General features: G+C 44.6%; 1 protein-coding gene across 1 annotated transcript in view; it reads right to left on the bottom strand.

Annotated features, from left to right (window-relative positions):
- Window positions 1–14,083, bottom strand: part of LOC122556846 (fibroblast growth factor receptor-like 1) — a 177,247-nt gene that overhangs the window by 162,146 nt on the left and 1,018 nt on the right. The window contains exon 2 of the mRNA XM_087995497.1: window positions 7,911–8,013. Within this exon, the coding sequence (XP_087851623.1) occupies window positions 7,911–7,995 (85 nt within the window). The 5' untranslated portion in view covers window positions 7,996–8,013. The remainder of the gene's footprint in view (window positions 1–7,910; window positions 8,014–14,083) is intronic.

Here is a 14,083-nt window from a genome sequence, read left to right as displayed (position 1 = left end):
TACATATGCATTCCATGCATAGTCGTTCAGCTGTGCAAGTCTCCTAATGAGAGATGTTTATATTGTTGTTGGCTGTTCTTCTGTCATCTCATTTCTGGGGTTATATTCCTTTCTCTGGTGTGTGGCATTCCTGGGGAGAGTTCTGTTGCCATGATAATTGCTGTTGCTCATCTATTTCCGTTGCTGGGGTCTAGTGGACCTCTGATGGTCATTCTGTCCTCTGTACAAGCAGGGAGATCACCTCTTCCCAATTCATTGCCAACTCTGAAGAAATAGCTTCTCCCACTCTATGTACATTTCTGCAGTTGTGGCCATATATATAGTCATTTATATTTACCATGTGCAATTGATGTGACGACTGCTCTCTATTGGCTCTAATTTGCTGTGCAGGTTGAAGTTTATGGACAGCATTGAGTGTTTGCACTCTGACTGACTGGTTCGTAAATGCTCAACTCTGGCAATTTATGTTTTGAACGCAACAGTTAAAACTGCCTGCACCAATCCTTCAGGCAGTGTGTTCCCAATTGGATCCACGCACTTGATCCCTTTTCTCTGACTCACAGCTAACATTTACATCTATGTTACAGATTTATCCCTCATTTATACCCATTATCACTGCCTCTGTTTTTTGCCTTAGACACCCCACTATCTGTTCCACAGGCTCTCCTGCCCCTCTGTCTACAGCATTAAAAAGTGCACAATTTTACTTTCTTCAATTTCCAAAGAAAAGCCGTTGGACTCCAAATGTTAACTTTGTTTCTCTCGATCTACAGATGCTGCCAGACCTGCTGAGCTTCTCCAGCACTTCCTGTTTTTATTTCCGGTTTCCACCATCTGCATTATTTTGCTTTTCTGCAACTCTTCCCTTTCCCCTGTTTGTTCTCAGAAGAACAGAGGACTTGGTCAGGGTAGTGCCTGTGGCCCAACCATCTTCAGCTGCTTCATTATTGACCTTCCCTCACCATAAGGTCAGAATTGGGAACACTGCAGAGCATTCAGCACCATGTGTGTGTCTCCTCAAATACTGGAGCAGCCTGATCCTCATGTAACAGGATCTGGACAACATACAGGCCTGGACTGATAAGGGTGAGTAATATTTGTGTGACACTGTCCTAGATTTAGCTAACAAATGACAAGTAGCGCTCACACCACACAAGGCAATGATCATCTCTAACCATCATCCTTGACAGTCAATGGCACGACCATCACTAGCTCAACATACATGGGGTTACCATTGACTAGAAACTGAACTGCACTAGCCAGGTAAGTACTGTGGCTGAAACTTTATTGCTGGAACAGCACAGCAGGTCAGGCAGCATCCAGGGAACAGGAGATTCGACGTTTCGGGCACAGGCCCTTCTTCAGGAATGAGCAGAGAGTGTTCAGCAGGAGAAGATAAAAGGTAGGGAGGAGGGACTTGGAGGAGGGGCGTTGGAAATGTGATAGGTGGAAAGAGGTCAAGGTGAGGATGATAGGTCGGAGTAGGATGAAGGCGGAGAGGTCAAGAAGAAGACTGCAGGTCAGGAAGGCGGTGCCGGGCTGGAGGGATCCGGCTGAGACAAGGTGGGGGGGGAGGGGGGATGAAGAAACTGGTGAAGTCCAAGTTCATCCCCTGTGGTTGGAGGGTTCCCAGTCGGAAGATAAGACGCTCCTCCTCCGACCGTCGCGTTGTTGTGGTTTGGCGGTGGATGAGTCCAATGACCTGCATATCCTCGGTGGAGTGGGAGGGGGAGTTGAAATGCTGTGCTACAGGGTGGTTGGGTTGGTTCGTCCGGGTGGCCCAGAGGTGCTCTCTGAATCGCTCCGCAAGTAGGTGGCCTGTCTCCCCAATATAGAGGAGGCCACACCGGCTGCAGCGGATGCAGTAGATGATGTGGGTGGAGGTGCAGGTGAATCTGTGGCGGATATGGAAGTTTCCTTTGGGGCCTTGGAGAGAAGTGAGGGGGGAGGTGTGGGCGCACGTGTTGCACCTCCTGCGGTTGCAAGGGAAGGTGCCGGGAGTGGAGGTTGGGTCGGTGGGGGGTGTGGATCTGACAAGGGAGTCGCGGAGGGAGTGGTCTCTACGGAAAGCTGATGGGGAGGGGAGGGAAATATATCCTTGGTGCTGGGGTCTGTTTGGAGGTGACGAACCAACCCAACCACCCTGTAGCACAGCATTTCAACTCCCCCTCCCACTCCACCGAGGATATGCAGGTCATTGGACTCATCCACCGCCAAACCACAACAACGCGACGGTCGGAGGAGGAGCGTCTTATCTTCCGACTGGGAACCCTCCAACCACAGGGGATGAACTTGGACTTCACCAGTTTCTTCATCCCTCCTCCCCCCACCTTGTCTCAGCCGAATCCCTCCAGCCCGGCACCGCCTTCCTGACCTGCAGTCATCTTCTTGACCTCTCCGCCTCCATCCTACTCCGACCTATCACGCTCACCTTGACCTCTTTCCACCTATCACATTTCCAACGCCCCTCCTCCAAGTCCCTCCTCCCTACCTTTTATCTTCTCCTGCTGAACACTCTCTGCTCATTCCTGAAGAAGGGCCTGTGCCCGAAACGTCGAATCTCCTGTTCCCTGGATGCTGCCTGACCTGCTGTGCTGTTCCAGCAATAAAGTTTCAACTTTGATCTCCAGCATCTGCAGACCTCACTTTCTCCTCTAAGTACTGTGGCTACAAGGTTAGAGACTAGGAATCCTGCGGCGAGTCACTCACCCCTTGACTCCCCAAAGCCTGTACTCCCCACTTCCTTTGGATGGGTCCAGCTCCAACAACACTCAAGAAGATTGACACTTTCCAGGACAAAGCAACCCACTTAATTGGCAGCACAAGTGGCTGCGTGGTATTATCGCAAGGCTATTAATCCAGAAACTCAGCTAATGCTCTGTGGCACCTGGGTTCAAATCCCGCCATAGCAGATCTCTGAATTCAGTTAAGGATCTGGAATTAAGAGTCTAATGATGACAGTGAAACCACTGTCAACTGTTCAGGGAAAGTCCCATCGGGTTCATAAATGTCCTTTAGGGAAGGAAATCTGTCCATCTCTGCTGGTCTGGCTGACATGTGACCCCAGCAACATGGCTGACTCTTCACTGTCCCCTAAACAATAAATGCTTTGGCAACAAAATAACGCAGAACAGAAATTTCAATACAACATCCTTTAATTGTCACACCAACGCTATGACAGGAGCACAGTGCAAAGCCTTTACAATGTCTGTCTTCTTATGGTGACATCTTGGGTTCAAGTAGCTCGGTACAATTCTTGGATACAGCAGAGGAATACAAATTGTTGCGTTACTTACAGAGTTGAAAAATAAGTTAAAAATAGGACAACATTAAAAGGGTTGATATTACAGTAAGGTGGGAAATTTCAGATAGACATTACAGTGTGGAAGCTCAGCACAGGGCCCCGCGCGTGGTCTGAAAGATCTTCAGACAACACCTTCCAATTCTACAACCACATCCATCTGGAAGGACAAAGGCAGCAGATACATGGGAACACCGTCCCCTGCACGTTCCCCTCCAAGTCACTCACCATCCCAACTTGGAAATATCTCGCTGGTTCCTTCACTGTCGCTGGGTCAGAATCCTGGAATTCCCTCCCCCTGGGTATTGTGGGTCTACCTACAGCACGTGGACTGCGGCGGTTCAAGAAGGCAGCTCACCCCCACCTTCTCAGGGGCAACTAAGGACGGGCAATAAATGCTGGGTTCAGTCAGTGACACCCGCATAAAAATTAAACGAGCCCAGCTTCTGAAGTTCCTCATTCCTGATGCTGTTGAACCCTGACTGTCCCTTTCATTAAACTAACAACCACAACATAAAGTGCCCCACGTACGTTCCCACAAAAATCAGTTTACTGGAAGCAAGCGAAACTTGCGAAATATGGCCTGCTGTGAAATGATGAAAGGGGAGAACAGCAAATCCCTTTCAGATAATTCATATCCATTCCCGAACGTCATCTCACAGCCTGCAAAGTTTAAAATATACCCGACAGCTGCAGTCATCAAAGCGACATTCTCAGCCTTTACAGAGATCCTTCCTGCCTCTTGGTGAATCTCAAACAACCCTTTTGAAATTATAGTCGGGGAGAAAGAGTTTGGGACAGACCGAGAGAGGAGTTTGCAGCACAGTGCGAGAGATAATAACAGGGTGTGGGGAGAGAATGGCCAGAAAAACACCAAAAAAAGCACACAGGAGTTAAAATACAGGGAATGTGCAGCTGGGGGAGAATTAGTGCAAGGAAAGTTGTACACTTGGATTTTGCAAAGAACTAGTAGTGAGGCTGTCAGTGCTCAGCGATTATGATGAAGCAACCTCAGGCACACTGGCAGATCTCAATAGAGAAGGAAATCTGCAAATCACTATCACATCTGGACTGCTCCTTCAGTAGATTTGTTCTTCAGCTGTCTTTGCAATAAAGGAAATGAGGATATGACTTATTCGGCCTAATAGAGACCTCCTCAATATGTCAGAAGCAAAAATCTAGCATTGATGCATTTTTTTAAAATAACCAATAAGGGACTACCTTACGCTGAAAGACTGGAGCGACTGGGCTTGTATACCCTTGAGTTTCAAAGATTGAGAGGGGATCTGATTGAGACGTATAAGATTATGAAAGGATTGGACACTCTGGCAGTAGGAAACATATTTCCACTGATGGGTGAGTGCCGAACCAGAGGACACAGCTTAAAAATACGGGGTAGACCATTTAGGACAGAGCTTGGGAGAAACTTCTTCACCCAGAGAGTGGTGGCTGTGTGGAATGCTCTGCCCCAGAGGGCAGTGGAGGCCCAATCTCTGGATTCATTTAAGAAAGAGTTGGATAGAGCTCTCAAAGATAGTGGAATCAAGGGTTATGGAGATAAGACAGGAACAGGATACTGATTAAGGATGATCAGCCATGATTATAATGAATGGTGGTGCAGGCTCGAAGGGCAGAATGGCCTACTCTTGCACCTATTGTCTATTGTGTGGCACCAAAACTATAATTCTACAAGTATGGAGGCTCATTCCTTCAGAATGGAGATTTAAAAAGTTAAATATTAATTTTTTAAAAAAATTCTGCTTCTATGAATTTATGACTCCATGTCTCCTGATTTTACATTGAATTAAAGATTATAATTCCTATCTCCAGGTTTAGATGCTGCATGTCTCAATGAGATTTCAGTCATTGAATTGATTGATACAAGGTTTCTTACTCCTGCTCAGATGTCTCCGATACCCTGCAGAAGGGCAAAACTGAGAAGCAAGCCTCAATCTGGATTTTGTGACTCAAAAACCAATTAACTACACATGTGGCTGTTGAAGAAAGGTTATTGGATGATGGGACGCACTGTTCTTTTAATTACAGCACCTCAAAATGTGCCCAGAATTCACAGATCCTGCGGAGGATCACTTCCAACCGAGAGCAGCCCAGAAGATGGATTGCCGTATACGTGCCAGTGCAGCCGTTTATGAGAGAGTCCCTCTGGAACCATTACTAAATACTCGTTCTTCATTCCCACACCTCGTTGTTCAGAAACATCAACTTTCTCTGAATCAGTCTCCCTCCCTTTCCCATCAAAGGTTTTCCCCTTTCGACCACATTCCAAACCTGCGACTTGCACCTTCTAGGAAGATAAGAGAAACTGGTGCATGGTTTCACATTGAATTCCTTCTAGGCTGGTGTTAGACAGACTTCTGACTGACAACACAGTCACAAGTCATTGGGCGACAGACAGGGAGATGGAGTTAAAGCCACAAGTAGATCAGATGTGATCCTTTGGATGAAGGATCACTCCCACCACAACTTCCTATGATCTTATCAACATTTTCTTTAAGTCCCATTTGCCATTATGGGTTGAAAATATATCCCCGTTCCATCATCATCTTCTGGCAGAATCCAGGACCCTCCCTGATAGCCAACAGGGAACCACCTTCTGACGAGCCACTGATGGTGAGCAGCACACGCCAGTCCTATCAATGATGTCCACAACCCAAAAATAGTTTTAAAATAAATCCGGAGCCAAGTCTGTATCAATCCAGCAGGGCACACTGGGCACACCAGACAACATTGAACATAGTAACAGGTCCATACACCAGTTCCTTGGCCAAGAGTAGTTACTAGCACCCGATAACCAGGGCAGCAAATACTTATCTTTTATAAAAATAAATTATCTTTCAACATGACAAGGCAAGGAAAGCAATGCTTCTGAGCTCTCAATATTCACACTTCCTGCTTTGAAAAGTTATTTGTTCTTCTTAACCAAAGACCTCAATTATCCAAATGAGATGGGCAGAGATAATTTTGTTCAGATAATTGATCGCTTGGATAACCGGAAACAAGCGGTAATTTATGAGTGCCAGTATTTGAACATGCCTCGGTTATCCGACAACGCACGCCCTAATGATGTTTAGCCGATAACTGAATGCTGAGTTGCCTAATGCTGTTTTTACGGGACCTTGAGAACTTGTTCGGATAATCCAAAATTTGGATAATTGATGTTTGGATAATCGAGGTTCTACTGTATTGTGTTGGCATTTTAATCAAGTCATCGTGAACCTGACTATGTTGCTGTAACATTGCTAATTGGTTGTGCTTTTGGTACTCACTGTGCCCTACTCTACACACTGAGAGGTGTCAGTCATCACCACAATATCTACATGCAGATTAGATGCAGTTCTGAGGGAATGCTAGAGGATCTGTCTTTTGGATTAGATTATAAATTAAAGTCCTGTCTACCTTCTTATATTAACGCGAAAGATCCCATAGAAGTATTTTGAAGAAAGTTCTCCACAGATTCTTGGCAAACATTCATCCCTCAACCAATCCCTCAATCACTCTTCCACATTCCTGATGACGGGCTTATGCCCGAAACGTCAATTCTCCTGCTCCTTGGATGCTGCCTGACCTGCTGTGCTTTCCCAGCAACACACTCTCGATCCCTCAACCAATGCCCAAAACAAGTGACCCTGGTCATTACTTGATCAGTTGAGCATCGGAGACCGAGGGGTGACCTTATAGAGGTTTATAAAATGATGAGGGGCATGGATAGGTAAATAGACAAGGTATTTTTCCTGGGGAGGGGGAGTCCAGAACTAGAGGGCATAGGGTTAAGGTGAGAGAGGAACAAATTAAAAGGGACCTAATGGGCAACGTTTTCACGCAGAGGGTGGTGTGTTTATGGAATGAGCTGCCAGAGGAAGTGGTGGAGGCTGGTACAATTACAGCATTTAAAAGGCATCTGAATGGGTATATGAATAGGAAGGGTTTGGAGATATATGGGCCAAATGCTGGCAAATGGGACGAGATTGGGTTGGGATATCTGGTCAGCATGGACGGGTTGGACTGAAAGGTCAGTTTCCGTGCTGTACATCTCTATGACTTCTGCCTTTTCCTACATTGGACCAAAGTTTAAGAAAGTTATTCATTGTCTGCAAAACGTCTTGAGACCTCCCGAGGTGGTTGAATTTGCCACGTAAATACAAAGTGCTTTTTATTGTCTTACTGCTGTGGTCACCACTGTTTCATACTCCTTCCCGTGTCAGTCCGCTATTGCACTGGGGGTAACTGGGCAGGATACCCTGGACACTCGATGTATTTTCCACAGGGAAAGTGAGCTCGATTCGGTCATGGGTAATCCTGGTTGCCCAAATTTCCACCGAACATTCCAATTTATACAATAATTGGAAATGAAATCATATCCCATCAGCTTCTCTCCTTTAAACTGCTCTAAGAACGCCCAAACACGTTCAAACATGCTCTGCTCTACAATCTAAACGCTTTTAAGTCTAAATCTTGGCGACCAACGCCTAATTCATGATTTACCTTGTATTTTCATTGGAATTACTCTGGTATCCAGCGTACGGATCCCATCCTTTCATTCCTCAATGCTCAACAACAGAAAACAGTCAGTGTTGAGTATTTTACTTACCCCTTACACCACTGCAGTGTCCAAACACCATTGTGAAAGCCAGGAGATACAATAAGTCCATCCTCAGCCTATTGCCTCTGTGCATCAACACCACTGCTTAAGGCTATAGAAAATAAAACAAAGGAAAGAGAAAGAATTAGTCTGTATGACCTTCTCTTGTGTGGTTTCCTGGCACGGCCAGGATGTTGAGGTTGGCAGTGTAGGCAAATCAACATCTACCACACCGGCAAGATTTGGAATTGCCAACACAGTGTCCTTCAGGATAGACTCTGCCACAGGCTAAAGCACCTGGGCAGTGTCCCTCACTCAAACCAAGGAAGGAAAGTATTCACCTTGTTATATACAGCAGAGCTTTAATGTGTATAACACAGAACTGTTTCAACCTATAACAGAGCGGAGGAACTATATTAAACACAGCCGGATGGTTGCGTATATTTCACTGGAGACATTAGAGAGCTTTCAGGGAAGCAAGCATGCAGTTTATAATAGTCAAGAGCGTGGCGCTGGAAAAACACAGCAGGTCAGGCAGCATCCGAGGAGCAAGAGAATCAACGTTTCAGGCACAAGCCTTTCATCAGGAATGAGGCTTGTGGGCTGGGGGGGGAGCTGAGAGATAAATGGGAGGGGGGTGGAGGAGCTGGGGAAGGTAGCTGAGAGTGCGATAGGTCGGAGGTGGTGGTGGAGCGGATTGGTGGGAAAGGTAGTGGACAGGTCAAGAGGGCGGTGTTGAGTTGGAGGCTTGGGACTGCGATAAGGGGAGGGGAAATGAGGAAACTGGTGAAATCCACATTGATCCCCTAATAAGCCCTTTATTAGGAAGGGCTTATGCCCAAAATATTGATTCTCCTGCTCCTCAGATGCTGCCTGACTGGCTGTACTTTTCCAGCACCACACTCTCGATTCTGATCTCCAGCATCTGCAGCCCTCACTTTCTCCATATATATGAGATAGGACTAGTCCTTGACATTGTTCAATTACCCAATGAAATTTGAGTACAGGGGTTGGGATGTCATGTTGACATTGTACAGTACGTTGGTGAGATCTTTTCTGTGACCAGTTCTGGTCGCCCAGTTATAGGAGGGATATTATTAAACTGGAGCGCATTCAGGAAAGATTATTTTTTTAAAATTCATTCGCAGGATGAAAGCATTGCTGGCTAGTCCAGCATTTATTGCCCATCCCTAATTGCCCAGAGGGCAGTTCAGAGTCAACCACATTGCTGTAGGCCGGACCAGGTAAGGTTGGCAGTTTCCCTTCCAAAAGGGCATTTGCCAGGATGTTTCTGAGAATGGAGGGTTTGAGATATAAAAGTAGACTGGAAAGGCTGGGACTTCTTTCCCTGGAGGTCGAGGGGTGACCTTACTGAGATTCATAAAATCACAAGGGGCACAGATAAGGTGAATGATTGGGGTCTTTTCCCGAGGGTGGGGGAGTTCAGAACTAGGAGGCATATTTTAAAGGTGAGCGGAGAAAGATTTAAAAAGGACGTGGGAGGGAACGTTTTGACACAGAGGGTGGTTTGTAAGTGGAATGAACTGCCAGAGGAAGTGGTGGATGCAGGTACAGTTACACCATTTAAAAGACATTTGGATAAGTTCATGAATCGGAAAGGTTTGGAGGGATATGGGCCAGGCACAGGCAGGTGGGACTAGTTTGGGAACATGGTTGGTGTGGACTGGTTGGATCGAAGGGTCTGTTTCCCTGCTGTAAGACCCTATTTAATACATAGATTGTCTACAGCTCAGAATAGCAATACTGTACAGAATACAAAGCTGTTCTATGGTACATACGAACTACATTACAGTGCATAATAGAACAGTGTTACAGTATATAATACCAGAATGTTACTGTGTATAATGGTGTTGTGATCTTATGTAAAATACAGAAGTGTTTCAGTCCGTACATACTGAATAGAGTTTCTGTAGATAATACAGAACTGTCATTCTAAACAATTCAGAACCAGATAAAAAAAGGTGTATCACTGTACGTAATACACAGAGCTGTCATATTGTTTACGTACAGTGATTATGTTATTACTGCCTGCAGTTCTGGTCAGTGTATTATGGAAAGGATGTGGAAGCTTTGGAAAGGGTACAGAGGAGATTTACTAGGATGTTGCCTGGTATGGAGGGAAGGCCTTACAAGGAAAGGCTGAGGGACTTGAGGCTGTTTTCATTCGAGAGAAGAAGGTTGGGAGGTTACTTAACTGAGACATATAAGATAATCAGAGGGTTAGATAGGGTGGACAGTGACAGCCTTTTTTCTCAGATGGTAATGGCTAACATGAGGGGACATAGCTTTAAATAGAGGTGATAGATATAGGACAGATGTCAGAGAGTAGTGAGGGTGTGGAACATACTGCCTGCAATAATAGTAGAGTTGCCAACTTTATGAGCATTTAAATGGTCATTGGAGAGGCATATGGATGAGAATGGAATAGTGTGGGATAGATGGGCTTTAGAATGATTTCACAGGTCAGCACAACATCGAGGGCTGAAGGGCCTGTACTGCGCTGGAATGTTCTATGTCTACCCAGAGCAGTACTGTTGTATACAAGAGAGCATTATCCTTATGTATATAAAAGAGGTACTTCATGACCAGGAACTGGATAGCATGAGGTGATGAGCTGCTGTATAAAATTGGGAATTCTTTGCCATTCTTTCCACCAGTTTTATTTTATTAGGCAGAGCAGTTTCTCTTAAAATAATGTTACATTCCATGATATAAAATAGATGCAATATGCAATACATTAAGCCATTTATCAAACACAGAGCATCACGACTATAATACAAGTGTCCTGCTATTATATACTGTCAACTGAAAACAATAAACGCTGGAGATCACAGCGGGACAGGTAGCATCTGTGGAGGGGGAGAGAGAGAGAGTGCGAGAGAGAGAGAGAGCGAGAGAGAGAGAAAGAGAGAGAGAGAAAGAGAGAGAGAGCGTAAGCTAACGTTTCATGTCTAGATGACTCTTCATTAGGTTCATGTAGACTCGAACCAATAGTTTGTTCTCTCTCCATGGATGCTGTCTGACCCACTGTGATCTCCAGCATTTGTTATCTTCAGTTCAGATTCCAGCATCTGCAGGAATTTGCTCTGACATCCTATTATTATTTATTACCTAGAGAGTGATAAAACACATGAAACACGTCACATATTTAGAAAGAGACTGCCCTCTTCCCTCTGGCCCAGGAGATTGCAGATTCAAACTCCACTCCAGAGGCTTCCATGCAAAATCTCGGCTGAGATTACAATGCAGGACTAATGGAAAGCAGCATGATCAGAGAAGCTGCTGATCTGCTGAAATCCTAAACCAAGGCCTCACCAGCTGGACATCAAAAACTCTGCCGCATTATTTGAAGCCCAGGGAAGAATGCTTGGTGCACAGGGGCAAATTTGTCCTTCAGCAATATCACTCAAAGAAATGATCTGATCCTCGATCTCATTGGCGACTTGGATCATGCTGTGAACAAACCGGCTGCTATTTTTCCAACACTTTGTGAGGACTGCATTGGCTGTGAAACCCTTTGGGAAGATCCAAAGTCATAAAATCCATTCTATAAATGTAATTCATCTTTTCTTTACACGCAGTAGCCTGGCTTTAGCAGGCTGCAGTATTACTGTGTATAATGCGTGAGCAATCTGCATCGTGATACATAGAGAAACCTCACAATCTACAATATATAGCTGCGTGATTGTAACACTGAAGTGTTCCTGTGTGAAGTCACAAAGTAATATTACCATCTTCTGGATGGAAGAGACTTACAATATACATAATGTAATATATAATAAAGAGGGCAGTGTTACTATACATGTATTGCACAGATATGCCCTCTCTATACTATATGCAAGAGAAAAAATATGTGGAGTGTTACCCTATCAAATAGCTTATTAAACAATGGTGTTGTTATTCAGTAATCTCCTAGAATTTACCTGTTTTGTTTAGATTCCCTACAGTGTGGAAACAGGCCCTTCGGGTCACACTGACCCTCCAATGAGCCATTTCCCTCTGACTAATGCACCTAACACTACGGGCAACTTAGCATGGCCAATCTACCCTAACCTGTACATCTTTGGACTGTGGGAGGAAACCGGAGCAAACCCACGCAGACACAGGGAGAATGTGCAAACTCCACACAGACAGTCACCCGAGGCAGGAATCAAACCTGGGACCCTGGTGCTGTGAGGTAGCAGTGCTAACCACTGAGCCACCGTTCCTGATTGTATACCCCAGAAGTTAAAAAGAGCTAAAGGACTGTATTGATATGACATCAATTGTCACCCCAGCACATTCCAAAGCTCTCTTATTTCTTTTTTAAAAAGTGCAGTGTTAAAATAAATGTATATAATCATGTGATCTTTTAAATTAACTTAGGTAACAGGAAGAAAATGTTGTGACATAAACTATCATACCTGTCTGATATACTTCACATTCCTTACTGTAACCTCCTGCGATGTTTCACGTCTCACACTAAATCACTCTTACAGTCATAGAGTCCTACAGCACGGAAACAGACCCTTTGGTCCAACCAGTCCCGCTGACCACGTTCCCAAATTAAACCAGTCCCACCTGCCTGCAGTTGGCCCATATCCCTCCAAACTTTTCCAATTCATGAACTTATCCAAAATGTCTCTGAAACATTGTAACTATATCTGCATCCACCACTTCCTCTGACAGTTTATCCCACCTGCTAACCATTCTCTAAAAAAAGTTGCCCTTCGCCATAAAAAATGCCCCCTAGTCTTGAACTCCCCACCCTCGGGAAAAGACCCTTGTCATTCCCCTTATCCACACCCCTCATGACTTTGTAAACCTCCATAAGGTCACCCTCCAACCTCCTACAATCCAGAAACAAATCGTAGTCTTTCAGTCTATTTCTATATCTCAAACCCTCCAAACCCGGCAATATCCTGGTAATTTTTTTTCTGAACCCTCTCCAGTTTAAGAATTTCTTTCCTATAACCGGGCGACCAGAACTGGACACAGTATTCCAGAACAAGCCTCACCAATGTCCTGTACAACCTCAACATGACATCCCCAACTCCTATACTCAAGGGACTGAGCAATGAAAGCAAGCTTGCTAAACACCTGTTAGCAACCCTGTCAACCTGTGATGGAAATTTCAACAAACTCTGCACGTGAACCCCTTGGTCTCTGTTTTACAAAATAACCCAAGGCCCTACCATTAAATTGATAAAGTCCTTCCTTTGTTTGTTTACCAAAATGCAACACCTTACATTTATTCAAATTAAACTCCATCTGCCACCCCTCAGCCCATTGACCCAATTGATCAAGATCCCCTTGTAATTTTAGATAACCTTCTTCATTGACCACCAATTTTGATGTCATCCTCAAACTTAGTAACCCAGCCTCCTATATCCTCATCCAAATTATTGATATAAATGACAAACCAAAGTGCACTTAGTATCGATCCCCGGGGAACACAGCTGGTGACAGGCCTTCAATCCAAAATCAACCGTCCACCACCACTCGCTGTTTCCTACCTTAAATCATAGCCCCTGATGCCCCTGATTGATGTAACTAACAATTCCTGCAACTGTTCCTATAACATTGAATCAAACACTCTTTGTAATACTAGGATATATATTAAAACTTAAATGTAATCCTTTGAAATCCTGTATTTGTAATAATAACAACACTTTAATAGTCACATCAGCCCTCAGAGTAAAACTGCTTCTTAGTGCCACAATCCTAACTCTAATCCTCACATAATTCTCAAACTTCAGGATTACTTGGTTAGATGCCTTACTGTCCACAGTGTAATACACTCTTGTTACAGTGTGGAGTATACATTACGATATACTCCACAGTCCTCACTGTAACATTACGATATACTCCACACTCCTCACTGTAACATTACGATATACTCCACACTCTTACATTATAAACCCCGCACTCCTCACTGTAACATTATTAAAAACTTCACACTCCCCATATAATGTTACATATACTCCACATTCCTCAATGATATATTATCATTTATTCCAGACTTCTCACTGTTCCATTATGTCCCCCACATTCCTTGAGGTAATGTTCCATTCCTCATAATAACTCCACTCAAGTCCCACAGATTCAGGGCAACACTGCCTCCCATATGCCATTGTAACATTCTTGTATGACACTGATTACATTGAAAATACCTCCCTATA

The sequence above is a fragment of the Chiloscyllium plagiosum genome, unplaced genomic scaffold (assembly GCF_037043375.1).
Source record: "Chiloscyllium plagiosum isolate Xiang-an unplaced genomic scaffold, Cpla_swu_hap1 HiC_scaffold_16, whole genome shotgun sequence".
Lineage (NCBI taxonomy): Eukaryota > Metazoa > Chordata > Chondrichthyes > Orectolobiformes > Hemiscylliidae > Chiloscyllium > Chiloscyllium plagiosum.
This window is presented reverse-complemented; position numbering and strand designations above follow the sequence as displayed.